We start from the raw sequence: 20,787 nt of genomic DNA, 5'->3' as shown, positions 1-20,787 counted from the left end.
TCGTGAGTAATTCTGGTGTGACCAGTACGGAGTCTGTTGAGAACCGTATCTTCTTTACGGTTGAGTTAAGGATTAGTCCAACGATGTATGTCTCTTTTTATTTCATTTAATTTTGTGTTTTGTATGTTCCATATTTTTTGCCAATTTGATTTTGTACGTTCATTTATGAGATTTTTCGCGTCGTCGTATGGCATTTTATTGATTAAGACGGTTTCTTTGTTGTTTATGGCAATTGCGGCGGGTTCATCGGCTATTTCATTGCCTATTATACCCGAGTGTCCAGGTATCCACATGATGACGATATTTTTACCCAGACTGGAAGCTAGGTTGAGGTTGTTCAGAATTTTGGATGCAATATCACCGGGATTGAAAAGGTTCTGTAGACTTCTTATAGTGCTCAATGAATCGCTGAGAATGATGAATTTCGAATGAGCTTCTTGTAATATAGTTTCAATAGCCATAAGGATGGCTATAGCTTCTGCTGTGAATATGGAACAAACCGGAGGTAGTTTGTGTATAATTTTTTTATTGAAATTGTTTATGTAAAAAGAAAGTTTGAATAATGTGTAGAGAAATATATTCTACGGTTAATTTTAATTTCAACTGATTAGTTTCTTAATGATATCTTAACCGAGTTTTTTTTTAAGCATTAACTCAAAAATATTCCTAATTTTATTGGCCATAAATCTAAAAAAAACAACCGCATAATGGAAATAAAAAAGTTTTGAAAGTTTTACACTTAATATAAAAATATAGTTTCTAAATTAAAATATACGTTTTTTTTTTAATTTTTCATTAAATTGCTAAACAAAATATATATAACTACCTATATGTACCAATTCTTAATTGTTTCGTTTTTATGAGACACGGTAATATATTGTAAAAAAATATTTTTGTGTCCAGCAAACCAAATTAAGACTTAACTAATTTTACATAGATATAATAAATCTGGATATTTAAATGTATTGATAAAAAATGCATAAAACATACAATGTTACGAAAAACCTATTTAATAATAATAAATAATAATCATAATCATTTGATACAACACCAATAAATGTATTTAGTATATTAACATAACAAATATGATTTAAGTATAAGAGTTTTGTTTGTTTTACTAGCTCATACTCGTATTTACATTGTTAAAAAAATAATGCACTTCTTGCAATAAACTACTGCGCATTGAAAACCATGTTATAATTCGTTTAATTATAACGCCTACCTATTCATTTTTTATTGTTATAATTTTAAACATTTAAAAACTTCAACCTTTTTTTGGTATAGCAGATAAAACAATTTTCAATATTATAATAATATTAATTAATTTGTATAACATTTATTTACGTTAACTGTTTCCAAATAAAATTGCTAATGTCTATACAACATTATACTCCCTACGTCTACGGTGTTTCTTTCTAAGTAAAAACAATTATTAATAAAATCGATTTTTCACAACTACTAAACAAAACTCGTTTTTAAATTAATCTTGAAAATCTATTGCAGATTATGTAAATGTGATTTATTAAAAAAAAACTTCAATGATCAAACTATTTTGTTTTTTAATATATGATTTAGTTTATTTAATGATGTAGCTACCTTGCTACCTATGTAAAATGTCTGTAAAATTTTGTCTATAATTAATTATTATCGTGCCTACATTACATAAGTAACACCTTATAGACTCTACAAACTCTATAAAACTTCTATAGTTCGTACAAATAGTGTTAAATTGTTTTTCGGTAAAAACGATTATGTAAAGTTAACAAACAATAAAATATTGTCTGAAAATATTACAGATAATCTTATAGTAGTTATTTCTTCTAGATTTCCAAATAAAGATAAATTCATTTTCATTTTATTTGTATGAAGGAAGTGCAATCCTTGGATCTCTGGTTGTTCTCTCATACGTATTTTATAACAAGTGCCATATGATACATATCATTTACTAATAGTAAGTTACTATTACTACGTTTTGTATCAAACTATTTTCATAAAGTTGTTATAATTTACAGTTAATATAACAACGTAAATAAATCAATAAACGGCTCACAGTATAATATATGTAAAATATTATTATATTTTTATCGTACACATCACCGTGTATCATATTTATTTATTCTGATGTTTTTTTGATTATCGATATTTATTGTGCTCGGAACATTAATATCAAAAATATGGTAAACCTTTTTTCTGCTTCCGGTATATACTTCGTCAATAAATAAAAAAAATTATCCCAACTCATAGATTATCATTTTATTCCGAAAAAAAATCTGATTTATATGATCATAGGGTCAACACTTGACATTATTATTTGTCTGGCAAAAGTTAATTTGGTACCCTATATCAAACATATTTTTCCTTGTTTTAGAATTTCTTAAAAGTTGAGACGTTACGCATACACCTTCGAAACATATACAGATAATAGTTTAAGTGCATATAGATTTTAAGAAGAAACGATTTCGTTTGGGGATTTTTTAGAGACACATATAAATATTATGTGAGAAATGTTTAAAACACATAATTCTCTTACTAAAAGACTCTACTAACAAAAGTGATTTATTAAATGCAATAAAATAAAAAAGTTTAAAGATACAAAACTTGGTGTAGTAAATTTCATAACAAAAAAAAAATAAAAAAATAAAAAAATACATTAAAATACAATATACAATAATATATACATATAATATAAGATACATTAGTATACTAAAATTAAAAATATTACAATTATTATTTTTAAGTTAGATTAGACGTTTTTTACTCTGTTTATTACAATAAATATTACTTTAATTTAAATAATTTTGAAATTCGATGAATATGGCAAAATATTGGAGTGTTGTAACTTAAGTATTTATTTAAATAAATAACGAATTACAAAATAGGTACCCAACTTTCACAATATTTATTTATTGGCACAAATTTACTTTATATTAGGCTGGTAAAATAAAGTAAATCAGAAGGTATAAAATCCAATTTCTCACATCTTTAATAACATGTATTCAATTATAACATGCGAGTTTATGTCTATGAATTCGAGTTTTAATAATTTTACCAACGAATTCTCACTCCTCAAATAGAATTAATGATGGCATACCTCAATTTTAGTAATTCCGTAAATATTTATTATAGACCCTTTAACTGTAATCGATAATGATTTATTTTAAATTGAATTTATACCGTATAAACCATCATTAAAATTCTTTATTGGATATAAAATAAGGTCAACATTGAATACTATTTGAATTTTGAATATTTTCAAATTTAGAATCTAAAATCAATTTTAATCAGAAAATTGACACTAGGGATGTATTTTCGGCTTCCATCTTAATTCAATGTTTTAGACATTCACGAACACTCTTAAAATATTATGATATTAGTATATGATAATTTTTAATTAGTTGTTTAAATATTAAATACAATAATAAAATGGTAAAATTTGTATTCGATTTTAATGTCGTTAATATTTTATTTTTTTTTATTAATTTCACCAATGTTCCATAAAAAAATAGAAATTAAGTTTTTAGGGGTGATTGAGTTATAATTAGTTTCAGGTCCTTTACACTGACCTCATATCTCCATTGGCATTTTTTTAAAAACTGTATGAAACAATATATTTAATATATATTGTATATATATATTATATATAAAATGTTTATCTTCATAAAAAAAAGTTTATTTATATTTATATCATTATAACTCATAATAATGTATTATGGTGGAATTATACGAATTATATTATGATGTATAATACAACTAGCTATACTCTTTAATATAACCGAGACATAACCAAGCCTTTACATATTAGAGAATTGAGTCTCATCTAAAATTATTTTTTCATACACTACCTAATGACGTTTTTGGGACAAATTTTAAAATAAGATCCCCAATACAAGCACCTTCTTCCCCATACAAAATAATTATGGTAACGAAAACGAATAGAATAATTGGTACTAAGAAGTGCAATTTATATATAATTTTTATAATTTGATTATTTAATTCAAAATTCGTATAAGTAGTTTCTGAGTTATAAAATTCAAAACTAAGAATAATAGCTCTTAAAAATAGGTATACAAAAATGTCAAATATATATAATATTAGATCTTTTACTTCTTATACTAGGAAAATGTTTACAAATTATAAAATATTGATGAATATTAATTATTAAAATGTTTAATTCATCATAGCCTTCATATATACCAAACTCATTATTCTTATTTCTATATTTTTACCCTACTATTCTTACAACGATAAAATTGAAAATGTTATTTTTTCAAATTATTTCACATCTACATAAAACTTAAATTAACAATTAATGGGAAATTTAAGTGTTGGTATGGTTACATTTCGATAGAAGTAAGTACATAGCTGACATTTTAAAATATTTTTTTTAGCTAGCTCACTTTGTGTTTGGAATACAAATATAAAATATTTAACAATTACCATTTTAAAATCTCATCAACTGTATAAAACATGACCAATCTATAGATATTTCCATTTGAAATTAACCACTTTTTCTACTAATAAACATTACGACGAACAAAAAAAAAACTGAAAAACATCATTTTTACATTTGCATATTATTTTTCTTCATTGAAAATCTAAAATAAGATAACAAATATATTTGTTTTTAAATTGGTTTTGCATATATATCTAGGTGATGACGTTTGTAAGAATTATTGCTACAAATTTGATTGAAACATATTTAATCTAATATAAGTTTAGAACGTCATTATAGAGTAATAATAAAAATACATTTATACGACAGTAATACGAGTTTACAATATTTGAATACGAAAAAAAATGTATTATTTTATTTAAAATACGCATCTGTGGCAAATAAAATTATTATCATCAATAACTCTGCGTTGTATAACGCATCGTAGGATATATTTATACATTTATTTTCATGTAAGTTATGGCGTAGAATATAATATGTATATTATTACGTGTACATAATATTATATATGAATATTTTTTTTTCTGAATTTGGTAAGGCCAAACAAGTTTGGTAGTCATTGTTGTGCAACCGAGCAAATAGAACGTAAACCGCAGTGAAAATGGATCGAAACGAAACTGAGCGTGATGAAGAATAGCAATGGCATAACTCCCACTCTAACCCTACACGGTCCCACACCCTTTGCTACTCGCGAATCCATTAGGTAAATAAAAAGGAAACGCCCAAAATATTGATACGTCACACGCAAAAGTTCGTGTGTACCCCTATGGGAGAACGCATCCTAAGCCGATGACTTTCCGCACATAAACACCACGCGCACGTATGATATTTTACAATATTTTATAAAAGGTAGGTAGATAATTATACCTACCTACCGGCTTTTGGGTATTATTTTGAGCCCATCTATCATTATACTTTGCGAGATATTAAAAAAATGCATTTGCGATTCGTTGAAAAAAAAAATATGTATAAGTAACAACTAGCTATAGGTACCTATAATGATCAAAATTTATTAAATAAAATATTAATGTCTCGAGGTTTAAATTTTTTTTTCCTCAGCACTGTTATCCGGTACGCTCAGGACATATCACAGGGTGGGCTGCGAGACCCAAGCGTTGGCGCTGACGTGCCCAACCGGTACGATCATCTCGGTGCAATCGGCCCAGTACACGCCAGGTTCGTTGGCGTTACCCTGCTCAGACACCGGACTTGCAGCCAATCTCAACAACAGTTGCAGCTGGCCTCAAGCCTTACAGGTACGAAACAATGAATAAATGTAACAACAATCACATAATATAAGTGTCTAATGAGCTATGAGAATCTCACCACCTTGCACAAATAATATTTAAGTACCCATCTATATAAAGCCGGCAGTATAGCTGGTTTGTTTGGAATTTTTATTTCATTTCAATTAAATGTTAAACACGATTGGTATTCAGAACTAAACGACATAATAAAATATTTTGTCACCACTGTTAGTTACGTTTTACCCCAAACAATTCAAACAAAATGTGAATATGTGATCCATCAAGCGTATATTATGCTGTTTCATAATGAACGAATAGACATACTCCGCAAAATATCTAATAAATCACAATTTCCTCTCTTCCACTACAATATTTGTGTTTATCGAGCATCATATACAGAGGAATAAAAACAAATTTTAATTCAAAGACATGGGTGAAGTGAAAATAAATCGTATAAGTTTTTAAATCAATTTATAATAAAGAAAGACGGAAACAATGATGACGGGTGAGAGAGAGGGAATAAATTTGTGTACTACAAAATAATCTGTCAAACGCGGAAAATAAATTACAAAATACCAATACATTCCTCACTTCACTCAAAATCTAAATCTTAAATAATGATACAATATATTCATGCAATTATTAAATTACAAATTGCTATTTAAGTATACAATTTTTCTGTAAATGTTTCCATTTATAAATGACTTCATTACCAAGTTTTTAAACTGTTATGCTGATTTTCCTGTTTCCCAGTAAATGGTTCAGATTCCGCATGATGGCAAACACATGAAATAAACATAAATTTAACCAAAAATATAATTTTTTATAACAAAATATGTGTCCAGGTTATTTATTGTTCATACAAGATCGTTTAAATAATAATGTAAAAACAAATACCTGCTAAATAAATCGTAATAGGTTGTACCTAAATAATTGTACTGTTATGTCAGAAAATCAACTAATTTTCTTCAGAGATTAAATGTTTAATAATTTACAATCATTTATTGAAAAAATGTTAAATATTTGAATTAGTAATACTATAAAGTTATTTTCAAACATAATATAAATAATTATTATAATAGTGTAATATATAAGATGCAACATGGACAAAACAATATATTGGCCAAATTCAGTATAATCAATCATTTGTAATTACTATTAAAAAACCTTTACACTATCCAACATCATCGTATTGTTGTGTTAAACATAAATCCCGTTTCACCAATAAGTATAAAACATATATCAAACCTACATAAATAGTAGTAAATAATCTTACAGCTATGGTAAATATAATGTTATTTAAGTTAAAATAAATAAAATTATCATGTAGACATGTAATTATTTACATTATTCTCTCCATTAACAAATTAAAATCTTAATGTTTATTACGACGAACACGTAAGGGTCTTCTTTATATTGTATACAACATTACAACACCATAGAGTTCTATATGCATAACCTTCAATTACCATTAAGTAAATCTTGTGATTAACCATTTAATTATTTTAGCTAACGATTCAAAATTATTAAAGTCACTATTATCTCAAAAAAAAAATTTTCCAAGCATAAATTGATAAATTGATAAAAATATGTTTACATTGTTAGAATTATATACACGAGGTTAAATTGTGTTTGGTGCCAACAAGTTAAATTAAAGCAAGCAATACGAGTAAAAATAAATTAATTCAAAACACTTATACTATTCAAAATAAGTGAATTAATTATATATTTAAATCAAAAAAGAACACTCAAAGTAATAATATATGCATCTGGAGATGTTGAAAATAATAATAAAAAAAATTATCAAATAAAGAATTTGAAAAAATAACCATAGTATCAAAACTATTTTTAAAGTTTATTAGATCCAATTAAGAATTAAAAATAATTTTTATGTTTTTTATTTATTTAAACTTTTAAAAGTATCTGCACTTTAATACACCTATAACTCACGAGGAGATATAAATTGACGGTGTTCTTCATATTATTATTTTTTTAAATCCAATCTCATTGAAATGTTTAATTGTAATAGTTAATTCCCTTATTTTTAAATTACCTACGAGTATAAGGATAGATTTATTCAGAAAAAATTCAACGTGAAATTGTGAACAAGATTTAGATTAATTGAAAAAAAAATAGTTACGAATAACACATTGTTAGGGAATTGAAATTTGATTTGCTTATTAGACAGTTGACACGATTTTTTACTTCATATTTACTTACGTATCACTTTTAAAATCATTTTCTTATTCTTTCCATTTTGTGGATTATTAAACGCTCACATTATTATTATGAATATTTTTTTCTCATCCAATGATATTTGAATAACTACTCGGTTGACGTATTCTTGCCTTCTACTTTGACAAATCAATAATACCTTCCATTCCCCGTTTTACACCTAAGCATTGTCACATTATTAAGATTTTTTTTCTTCCCATACCAAGCTAATTCCACTATACATATTTTCTGCGAGTTTCCGTCGGTATTATAAGGTGAAATTTGAGATTATGAAGTTTAATATCGCTTGATTGAATCTACACCCATTGTTATATTATCATTGTAAGCTTTTCGATTTTTATTCCCTATTTATGACCCTACACCAACTAATTACAATAATAATTCTGATCTTCATATCGTACGACTAGATTCAATCTGCATGCTAATTTTGTCTCTATATTATTATATTATTCAAACATTGAAACATACCGTACACCACCGTACTCCACATCAACCGTAGTAGCTCATAAATAATTATAAATCTTAGCTCGTTTGTGAATTGTATTGTTTATTTTAGCCATATGCGTACGGGTCATTCATTATTATACCACTATACAGTATATATATATATATATATACACCTATATGTTATGCTCTTCAATTCTCATTCAATAACTCGCCTATTTGTACGACCACACCTTAATTAATGTATCTACGAGTATGATCGTTCACACATATTGTTTTACTGTCCGTGTTACTCGTCTCAACGTCAAGTAGAGTTTCACTATAATTGCACTCACTATAACACATTCTCCATTCATTACTGAGCTTTAGCTAAAATTATAATAAATAAAACTTATACATTTTTATTCTAAAAACTTTAATATATCTAATCACCATTGTTATGTTAAGCTATTTACACCGAATTTTAAATGGCTGTGTTTTTTTAAATAAATTAAATACCTAGGTATATTATGTTTCTTTATCGTAAAATTTATATTTTCATTATCTGCTTAAGTTTTCAAATAAATTGCAAATAATAAATATTAAACAATTTCAAATCTAATTACTTATTTTATCTAATACGGACAAATTTTTCAGGATTATGAAATCAATATTATTTATGATATTTATTCAGTCCGAAAAAATATTACTTTGGTACCTATACATTTTTAGGTTCATAGTAAGGCGATAAATGTATTGATATTACAATTGTATCTCTCAGCTCAATGTCCTTTATTTCTTTCACCGTGATTACACTTACTCTTACACTTCTTCTATTCATAACTCAGCTTTTATTGTAATTATAATTAATACAGTTTACAAATTCGTATTCTAAAAACTTTTTAAATCTAATCACCATTGTTATGTTATACCATTAACCATTTATATTAAATTTTGATTGAACGCCGTTTTTATTTTTAAATTACATAGTTAGACATATATTTCTCTATCGCCAAATTAGTATTTAAACATTTTTTGAACTCTGAGTGAAGTGATGAATGTATTGATATTACAACGATGAAGTGTTTAATTATTTATATATTTTTGTATCTTTCAAAAATTTTTAGATCAGTAAAAGTAAAACTGTTTAATATCCAACTTTGATATATTTTTTGATAGAAAAATGAAACTAATTGGTGTAAAATTGAAATAAACTATAAAATAAATTTAGGAATTGCCGGGAACTTAAATGCAAAACCAGTTTTTTGACAAAATCAATTTTCTAATTTTAATATACCTAATTCAGATACTTGAAATACTTACCAAATGTGTTTATAACATTTTCTATGATTAAGAACACTGACTCCAATCATACAGCAGGGTGATTAACTTGCTCATTTTTTTATTTACAAATATAAATCAATAAGACATTAACTATATAATTATATTTCAAATTATATATTTTAGTTTGTAAATGTAACTATAAATTAGGTATAAAATAAGCATTTAAATTGATTAATCTTTAATATTTAAGACTGGATGATAATTATACACTAGGTATAGATAAATTTAATATCTTTACATATATTTCATTATTTAATACTTTTAGTTTAAAATAAGTTTAACGCTGAATATTAGATTAAATAATGGATATTTCAAATATAAAATTGTAATAATTTGATTCAAATACCTTCAATTGAGAGTGAAGTGGTTCAATACATTTTTTGTTGAGTGCAAAAAAAAATTCACGATAAATCATAAATAATCGTTTCTAATTTTTTTTTAAATATTTTTTTTTAATATTCAAAACATTTTAATCATACATCCGTTTGATATAGTTTTAAGTTATAATAAATATAAAATATATACAAACATAAAAAAAATACGTAACACATATTGATATTATCAATTATAGGTACTTGATTAATACTTACCATAAACTTTTATTATACAAACATAATATTGTAATATATGCATAAACACATAGTATAAAAAGTTAAACATTATAAAAAATTCCAAAACTCGTATCATCAGCTTAAATAGTGTTTTGTTATCCTTTGTTAAACAGTTAGGCACTATACATCAAATTATCATAACATAAAACTTTTATATTGCATACCTAACTATAATGGGTTGAGGAATCTTAGCATATCTATAAATATATACCTAATAATATACCTAGGTAGTAATAATAGGTTACTGTGAAGTCATAAAACAAGTACGAGTATACCTACTCATCATAAAAATAAAACAATGTTATGAAATTTTGGAGAATAGGTACCCATATTATTGTTTCTAAAATTGTGCAAATAATTAAAATGCGTGCAAGCCATGCTTAATAAATATTTTATTACCACCATTAAAGTTAAAAATTGTTTTACGTTCTCAAAATTATTTACCGTAAATACATCACTAGGTAGAACTCATGAAATTATTATCATATTATAGAATCATAATTAAAGTGCATTTGTTAAGTGGTTTTTTTGTACCTATTGTAAAATCAACTTATTCGTATGCTAGTCACTGTTTTTTTTTTTTTTTTAATGATTATTATTTCTCAAATTTGTCATTAGGTCAATATTTGAGTACGGATACTCACCGTCACTTACAAGTATTTCCAATTTTTTTTTTTTTTTTTTTAAATCTTTTTAATGAATACAATTAAAATAAAATAAAACAAATGTACAAAATATTACACATTTTTGAAGCCAGTTAACGGATAAATAAATTTTTAAAGATGAGATGTTTAAGTCCTATATATTTTACACAACAACTTTTATATTATAAAGATAACGAATATAAATAAAAACCACATCCTACAGTGAATTCCCCAGATAGGTACTTTTACTGTTTAAAATGCATTAACTACCGCTTATTTCATAATCGTTTGCTTCCATCTGTCGAAACACAAATTACATAATAATGCTTATATTTATTATTTAGTCGGAATGCATACCATAGGCGTAATTACTAGGTTGCGTTGGGAACTCGCTCATCCGGGTATTTTAAGCATGGGTGTAAAACGATAAGTTTTGCACCCTCTTGCTGCTGCAGTTCGTACAAGTTTAATTTTGGAGATAGCTGTAACTATCAATAGACAAATTATAGAAGCGAATTATTGTTTTAAATAATTGCATAATGGCTAATGAATAGAACATTTTTAAATTGATTATAATATAATTTAAGTTTAATTTTACAACGTGTTCTAATAATTTAACAAAATTTAATATTTAACAACGAAAAATAACTGATGTTTTTCTCCAATGAGCTTAGTTACTATATAATTCGTAAGAACTTAAAATTTTACATCGTCACGTATATTATTATTTTCCATTCACGATAGGATTTACAAGATATTTGGATTTATTTTACGCTATTGATACCACAAATTTATTCTCATTGTCCCATGTCATATAGCAATGACTAAAGTTGTTCATAAAAATAATATTATATGATACAATATTATTACAATTATTGTGAAATAATAATAAGATGTTCTTGGTATAAATAATAATAAAAAAAATTAAAGGAATAAAGCTACTACATGGGAGATTCATAAATAAAAACTAATTTAACTTAACTTTATATGGCCATGTATAGTTGTAAAAAAACGTATATTCATAGAAAAGATAAAAAGACAAAAACAAATTTTTAATTTAAATACTTTGATGTTAAATTTTAGAGAAAAATATGCTATAAATCTAAAAAATAATACTTTTATATTATAAACTCGTTTACAACTTAGTAATCAAAATGTTTTTATAAAAAAATGTATTTATTATATTAACTATACAATAATTTCAGCTCCTCGACAAAGTATTAAATATTTTACTTTTTTACACCTTAACCATAGAAAATAATTTTTAATTTTAACATTATATAAAACTAAAATTAACAATTCTATATTATTTATGTAAATTATTATTATAGTAGTCAAAATATGGTACATACGATTTCATATATTATATTTGTTTAGCATATAATATTATGATATTGTTTGGAGTAAAACTATGGATTTCTCTCGACCACAAACAATTGAAGGGATTAATTCTATTCATTCAACTTGTTGGGTTTTTTCTGTCCTCCAAAAAGTGATCGTAATTTCCCATTTAACTGTGATAGCTTTATCTCCCTTTTTAACCTCTCTTGCCCGGGTGGCTATATAATAAAATATGCCTTAAACAACGTGCAGTTCAAACTTTAATAAATATACCTATACTGTAAATACATACTCACACGCACACACATATATATTTATAAATCATTTGGAGTTTGAACTTTTACAACGTCAGCTTTTCGTTACAAAAGTTTAGCAGTGTAAATGATACCCTTCTATATATCGTTACGTTGTGTTTTCCTGTAGTTTAAAACTTCAGGAGAAAAGTAATTGTCAGAAGGTCAATTGAACAATAACTACCAATTAGGAAACAATACTATGACTGTATAAAAACAATTCTTTTGGCATCCTGAAAATGCATAAGCTGATTTTATAAATGTAAATTGAGAAAATAAATATAAAAACATTTTAATAATTAAAAAGAGAACTTTCGTTGTTTAAATTTGTCGAAACCCGTCAAAAAGATAATAAATCGATTAATTTGCAACTTTTAACTGGTTTTAAGACTTAGTTATTTCGCTTAGAATTTAATACCTAACATTAAATAAAATGTTTTATGTATTTTGTTTTAATAGATTCAATATTAAAAATATCGATATTCATCAGAACTTTTACAAACGCCGATAAATTTAAGCAAAATAATGACTTTTTAAATATTTTTAGACTCAAAGAAATGAAAGTGTCTATAAGTGTGTTTATAATGTATAAGTATTAATAAGCTCGTTTCATATTTAGGTGTTATGTTTTATCCTGCTTTGACCTAGGTAGTAGTTATGTTTTTACGTTCTGACCAAATCGATCCAGCCAGTGTTGAATCCAGACAATTATTTTGGGGGAGCTCACTTTTTTTTTCATTGGTAAATGGTGATACGTAATTTTAATATTATAAATAATTTATATACTATATATTTATATCTATTAATAGGTAGTTATTCTTATTACAATTTATAATTTAGACATTTCAAATTTATATAAAACTACAAAACAAATTTTTTTTTTAAATTTTTCAATCAATCTAAGGTTGTCACACATTAGAAATTGTATTATTATAATTTATTACAATTCAGAAATTATAAATATTGAAAAAATTACAAAGTAAATTAGAAACCTATTAATTATTTATATTTAAATTAATATTGTGCATTTAATAAATAAATACATTTTGTTGAAAGTCAGAAAGTTGTATTTGTCAGGGAGGGCGAAAGAAATTTAGCATCTTAGAGCTTGAAATCAATTCAAAATATAACAATAAGTTCAATTACAATATATTATATTAATCATATTATTAAACATAGTAATATTTAGAGTACCTGAGATTTTTAACTGTATCAAATAATAAATTTGACTTAATTGTAATATTTATCAAGTAGTTTTCCCAAATATACTATAAATAACAAGAATAATATTACCTACCTACATTGTAAACGAAACTCATTATAAATATATTTTACCGAGTCACGTTTAAAATACGTGTAGAAAGTACGATTCAAGATTATAATATTATAAGCATTGTTGAAACACATTCATTGTTGAATTATTTTTATCACTTGTGACTTTTACTAAAATAATAAATATTTTTTTGGGGTCGCTATTCTAGATTATTTACATACAAGTATATAAAGTGTTAAATAAACAAAACAAAATTGTCCGGGAACTCGATAAATCTACGATAAAAATAAGAAATGTCCAAAGGACTCATAAATAATTTATACAATTATTTAGACTGCTAAAACATGGGTGCACCCTTTGTTTCCTCCCTTACCTCATTGGTAGATTTGTATATGCGTTTTATATTATATATATACATAACGCACATCGTAAAAAACATTTAAGCTTTTTACGTGTAGGTACGTTAAAAATATATACAGTATAAAAAAAATGTTTAGAAAGCAGGTATAGAATTTAAAAAATAAAATGCACACCATTTAATAATGTTATTTCCCTACTTCGATAAAATCGAAATAAAATCCTGTCCTGGCACTCTCGTACAGTTCTGATACTATCCAAGTTTCACCTACTTATACATTATACACTTATACGCATTTCAAATGATACGCATGACTGAAGTTTTTATATGATATACTCTCACAACTTTCAGTTATGACGATGTTATATCATTACGTATTACAGTAAATACATTTAAGTTACAACTCTACTATATTATAACGAAATAAAAATGTTTGCAAGGTCTTACAACATACTCGTATACATTGAGGAATTTAACTTATTATACTTGGCTATTTATTAATATTAAAAATTATAAAACAATAAGAGTATTCTAGTAGGAGATGATGCCTCATTTAAATAATATCAATCTTTAAACGCTTATTAAACTATAACAGTTCAAAAGTTATCAGGTGCCCCTTAGTACATTACCAATGAGTCACTTCATAAAGACATCTACATTCCAATCTTAAATTGCCTTGCCAAAATCACCTACAAAAAAACATATGAAACATTCAGTACTCACTCTAATCCTATAATCATCCAACTTTCATCCAATCAAATTCCAGGTAATCCACCCAGGCGTCTGAAAAGGAACTGGTGTAGGGACCTACTCTCTCCTTAATTCACTTTCTCACGGGGTGCCGTCATTGGACGTCTTCCCCTTCCTGCCAATCATCACCCTCACATTTACCTATTGTATTACTATAAATACAGATTGTAAATATGTTTCATCAAATAAATAAAAATATTATTATAAAAAAAAAGTTCAAAAGTTCAAATTTTGATATTTGCAGTTAGTGAATCAAATTTTTCAGTAAAATCATCTGATTTAGCCTATTAAAATATTAAAAAAACTATCTATTAAAAAATAAAATAAATCCAAGAAGGAAGTCACTCTGCTGTATAAGTGTGGGTTAGTCTCTAATTCTAATCGCCTTTATAGTTTACTTATTTGTATAAGATTTTTTATTAGTTACATGGTATTTTGAGCTAATTTTACTAAAATCATCATACATATATATAAATTAGATGTATGTATAATGATAATTGTATTGTTGCAATATTACAATATTACACTATATATTTGTTATTAACTTATAAGTGAATACCAGATTATTTTAAAACGTTATGAAAAATATCGTGTGATAAACAACTGAATATTTGTCTCACCCTTTCATTTTGTAAAGGAAAAAAATAATAAGCGTTATAGCGAAGTGTCTCAAATTAATATGAAGAATTATTTTAAATTAAAACAAAATAACCAAAATTGTTGAGTTCATTTTTGATGTTTTCGTTTAACTAACTAATTTCGTCAAAATTAAATTTCTTAACGTCTATAAAGATTTGTGTTTATTATTAAAAATTTTAATATTTTTAAATTACTGTAAGAACAACATTGTGTTAAATTGTCTAGCTGTTACACTAGGAAAAAAATATTATCACATAAATTTGAATTAGAATTGTATTATATGGATAAAAAATTCAAACATTTTATATGTCTATAAATAAATTAGAAAAATTCAAATAAAACATGCATATAAATAATGTTAAAATAATACATTTTTGTAGAACAATAATTCAAATTTCTAATGTTTTTTTTTTTTTTTTTATTTAATCTAATTATATTTAAAAGTATTAAAAATGTCCTGATTCACCACCTTAAAGTAGCAACTAAATCTACGTAAATTCATCACAAAAAAAACACCATAGGCATAATGAATAAAAATTGAACACACATATTAAATTCAAATTTGTAAAAACCAAAACATTACCTACAACACAACAGTTAGTTGAGACATTAATTCTCATTTATTCCAAATTTAATACCTTGTATAATTTGACAAATATATCAAAATCAATTAAAACTATTTTGTTTATTCTAAGTTGTCAAGTTGAACAATTTATTATAATAATACACCAATTATATAACGATGGCTCATACTAAAACGAACTGAATCGACATAACGATTAACGACACATTCTGTTGCATCAGTGTCAACTTGTTTGTACTCTACCTTTATAAACATTGAATATTTGTAAAAAAAAGCAAATATATACCTTGTTGGTAGCAGTGAATTAAATACTTTTTCTGAAACAAATACTAAATGCACTTAACGTATATTTCTTAGGCTTACATCAGTTATTCAAATCTTATCGTCACCTGTGCATTGGTATAAAATACTTGGGTTTATATGAACACTCTAATGATAACAGTAAATTTTTTATGCAACTTTAACCAACAAAAGTTTTATATCTATATTTTTTTTCTATCATTTAGGATAAAAAAAAAAAACAAAACTTTTTATTACATAAATTGTCTCTATAACAAATAGTGCTGTCCAAAATTAAGTAGCGTGGCAAAAATACAAATACTTTTCACTTCCCACATTCAAAACTCTTCGCTCTTCAAATAATTTCCTGTTCAGGAAAAAAATCGTTAAATCAAAAAACCAATTTACATTTACTCTCAGCTATATGAAGTATGTTGAAATTAAAATAAAATAAGTGAAATAAGAATGTTCTCCTTTAATAATTATTATACGTAAAGGTTATTTAAAACAGACAAGTTAATGCTGTCGAATGTCGATGTTATCGAAATTAGTTTTTAAACATGTTGTAGATCACATAAATCATCTGGAAATAACAAATAATGATTATTGTTATTCTACTGTACATTTCTTTATTCGTGAGGTAGGTACGATATACATAAAATGAAAATATTGTATATATAACACAATTATTTTGTATATTCAGCTAAAGTTTGTTTTTAATGCTTTTAAATCTTATTTTCTACGTAATATATCATTATATTATATCATACTAGGGTATAAGTCGTACCAAATCGAATTTACCATTAAAAGATTTAAAATATGAGAACTTTTCATATATGATGACACATGAAAATGATCTTATATTTTTCCAATTTTTGGAACACACTTCCTTGTTAAAACATGATATTTTAGATTCTGAGCGGAGCGAGGAACGTATCTATTTTACCATGATGTGTGTATCTGTATCACGTTTTGGGACAGTAAAAGTGCTTAGATTTTCGACTTCAGTACCTCGTTCTATCAAAAAGTGAATCTATTTTGTATTTTGGGGGGTCAAAAGTACCAAATTCTTAATATTTTTCTAAATAATCGGAATAAATAAATAAAAATTAAGGGAAAAACGGGAAATTTTACGCACAATCAGTTTTCGACAAAATTGATTTTGGTTTTTGATGTAACATTAAAACAAATCACCATAGATACATGAAATTATCACCAAATGTTTATATAAGTATATTATATTCTTTCTATTATAAAAAAAATGTTCACCAGGAAGTCAATTTAAAATTTTACAACATTAGATTTTCACTAGATTTCTTATTTAGTGATTTTCTTATTTTGGTTTAACTCTAAAACAAATAACCGCAGATACTTGAAATTATTACTGAATGTTTATATAGGCATTTTCTATACTTGATAAGATTTTCAAAATATTTTGATTTGTTTTGAGCTGTTAATTGACATTTTAATTTTTCGACATTTTTAGTTTTTTTTTTCTATAAATATCGATAAAACCTTGAAAATTTAAAACAAGGCTCTCAACACATTGTTACAATAGCAGTTGAAAAATATTAAAAATACATAGGCATGATTTTTTTATAAGCATTTAAAGTTCAAATTTTGACTAAATACGTAAAAATTATAGCAATGTTCAAATTATTTTAGATAGAAATTCATAAAAGTTTTTCTTTTTAAATCTAAGATTTGAGAATTTAATACAAGGCTCCTAACATATTTTTACAATAGCAGTTGAAAAATAAAAGAAATACATAGTCACAATTTTTTTTTTTATAAGCATTCAATGTTTGAATTTCGATAACATACGTAAAAATCACAAAAATTAGTAAATTATTTTAAATTAGAAATTCATAAAAATTTTCTTTTTAAATCTAAGATTAGAAAATTTTTAATAATCTATAATATATCCTAGACAGATAAACCGTCTCTTCTCAGAATCGTTTTTCGTATACGATGATATTATAATATCATTGGATTCAAATTTAATTCCATCCATTACAGTAACCTACTGTATAGCAGAGCGAAATCCACGACTTACCCGCTTTTTTTTAAGTTTTTTTTTTTTTTAAATTAATTGAAGAAAACATTCCACTGTATACATTAAATTTCGTTTTTTTAATATTAATTTTAACGCTGCGAATGAGTTTTAAAAATATTAATTTTAGGGTTTCTGTGTCGAGTTGTTTACAAAATTATTTTTTTATTACTCTAAAAGTTTTTCTGACACATTTTGCCATTTAAACTTGATGATAAATTATGTATAGATTTTAACACTAATTAGAAATATGAATATTCGAATTAAGTGTACTAGTATAGTTAGTCGTTAATATATAATTATAAATTATTATTTTTCTAATCCTATAGTTTGACATAAAAGCAATTATATATTTTTATTGCTTTAATCAATTTGTCAACATACTAAATGTTTTTACAATTTTGTTACAATTAATATTACATAGTTATAATTATAATTTACGCTAAATCTATGGTACATAATAATATTATATATATTCTATTATCTTGTTAAAATCTTTTTAATAAACTTTTTATTTATTTCACAGCAACCACTTGAATTTTATGTGCTGTTCATTGGACTTTGTTTTAGAGATTTTCTAATTTTGTAACTTTTGTTTAGAATGTAACAGCCTAACAAGACATATCTTAGGTTTCGATTGATATTGATATTGCCGTATATAACATCAGAAAACATAAAAATACTTATAATAATACGAAGAAAAACTAAAATAAAATAGAAAATAGAAAATTTTGGTCATTTAACAATTAAATAACTGTACCATGACGACCTTTTAATTAACACAGATAAGTAAGTGTGAAAATTGTAATTAGTGCACACAAGTTCTATTTGAAATTAAAATATCTAACTCAATACTCGACATTTTAGATATTACATTTCGTGACAAATTAGTTTTATGACATTTCATTTCATAGGGAATGTGACAAATGATATTTCAAGTCTATAAAAGAGGCCAGTCTTAAACGCATTGCCGTATACAACAGTTACTTTTTTGAGTTAGCGAGTAGGAAGCATCTCTTGCCGTTGTGTCGTTGTCGCCATCGTGTAACGAAAGGGGGGAAAGTTACAATTTACAATCCTACCCTAAGTCTTACATACTTCATTTTTCGATGTCAACTTCATACAAAAGGTCATGGTTTAAGATTAACTCATTGTCTACGAAAAAAGGTTCGTCTCTGTTAGAATACAACTGCTTGCTGTTGTACAAGAACTACCGAGTTAATGAAATTCGATTTATCATCGTCTGCATTCATTGCCGAATGGTATTTAAGTAATAAAGCTCAGACTACTAGTAAATCGTACAAAACAACAGTATATATTATTACCCATAAAAAATCTCGTTAGACACGATTTACAATTGGAATGGATGAAATGGGTTATATTTTTATAAATCAGCAAATGTATTTTACGGGAAATATTTTTATTGCGGTTTGAAACGGTTTTCGTATGAATAATATTAATGTTCGCAATGATAAATATAATTTGTTTTTATATCTATTGCGTATCATCATACAATAGAATATAATTCATCCACTCGACATGTCGTTTTTGTCTGTCACAGTTTTCATTCCTATGATTGATGATTGTTTAATTACCCACCAACACTTCAAGATACACAGGTATTATTATTTTCGATTTACATCGTTTGATCAGTGTAAAATCAACATTATCTACCAGACAATTATATTGTTTGATGTGTTAACCGTTTGAGTTCGTGCGATATAGTGTCAAATGTTTATTTAAGTTCCATAACAAACTTAGTAGAATAATTCAATAACCTAAATTTTAGAGATGTTACGAACTGTTCGATTTTCGAACCGAACTGGAAATTCCAAATAATCGAACCGAACCAAACATCTAATAGTTCCGTTCGATAATCGAACCAGATAAATAAAAATAAAAGTCGATAAAGTAACGGCTAAAATTATAAATTATTATTAAATAATTAATAATTAATATTTATTATTTATAAGTTATTACTATTGTTATTGTTAATTGCGTGTTTCAACCGGCCGCCGCACACCTTTCCTACCATCCATAGCCAATGACCATTCAGCGCCTTATCCGAGACTGTCAAGATAGTAGATACTCTGTGCGGCGGGGAAGGGGGACTTCGTTATGAAAACCCTCGATACAAAAATAGATTGTTATTAGTTGTTTAATGTTTGCTGATATTGATGTTTTCGCTTTTTCTTATCAGTTATCATCATATTAATAATTAAAAATTAAAAATCTCATGCATAATTATTAACTATTAAAGT

At 25.4% G+C, this 20,787-nt stretch overlaps 1 protein-coding gene across 2 annotated transcripts in view; it reads left to right on the top strand.

The window, feature by feature from the left end:
- LOC107173702 (protein eva-1 homolog C) overlaps window positions 1-20,787 on the top strand; it is a 226,125-nt gene that overhangs the window by 152,812 nt on the left and 52,526 nt on the right. For both annotated transcript variants that reach the window (XM_089228263.1, XM_089228262.1), the window contains exon 2: window positions 5,513-5,709. In XM_089228263.1, coding sequence (XP_089084389.1) covers window positions 5,513-5,709 — 197 coding nt within the window. The remainder of the gene's footprint in view (window positions 1-5,512; window positions 5,710-20,787) is intronic.

This window comes from Diuraphis noxia, unplaced genomic scaffold (assembly GCF_037042655.1).
Source record: "Diuraphis noxia isolate RWA-SAM2 unplaced genomic scaffold, SU_Dnox_SAM2 contig0005, whole genome shotgun sequence".
Lineage (NCBI taxonomy): Eukaryota > Metazoa > Arthropoda > Insecta > Hemiptera > Aphididae > Diuraphis > Diuraphis noxia.
Note: the sequence above shows the minus strand (reverse complement) of the source record. Positions and strands in the feature narration are given on the sequence as shown.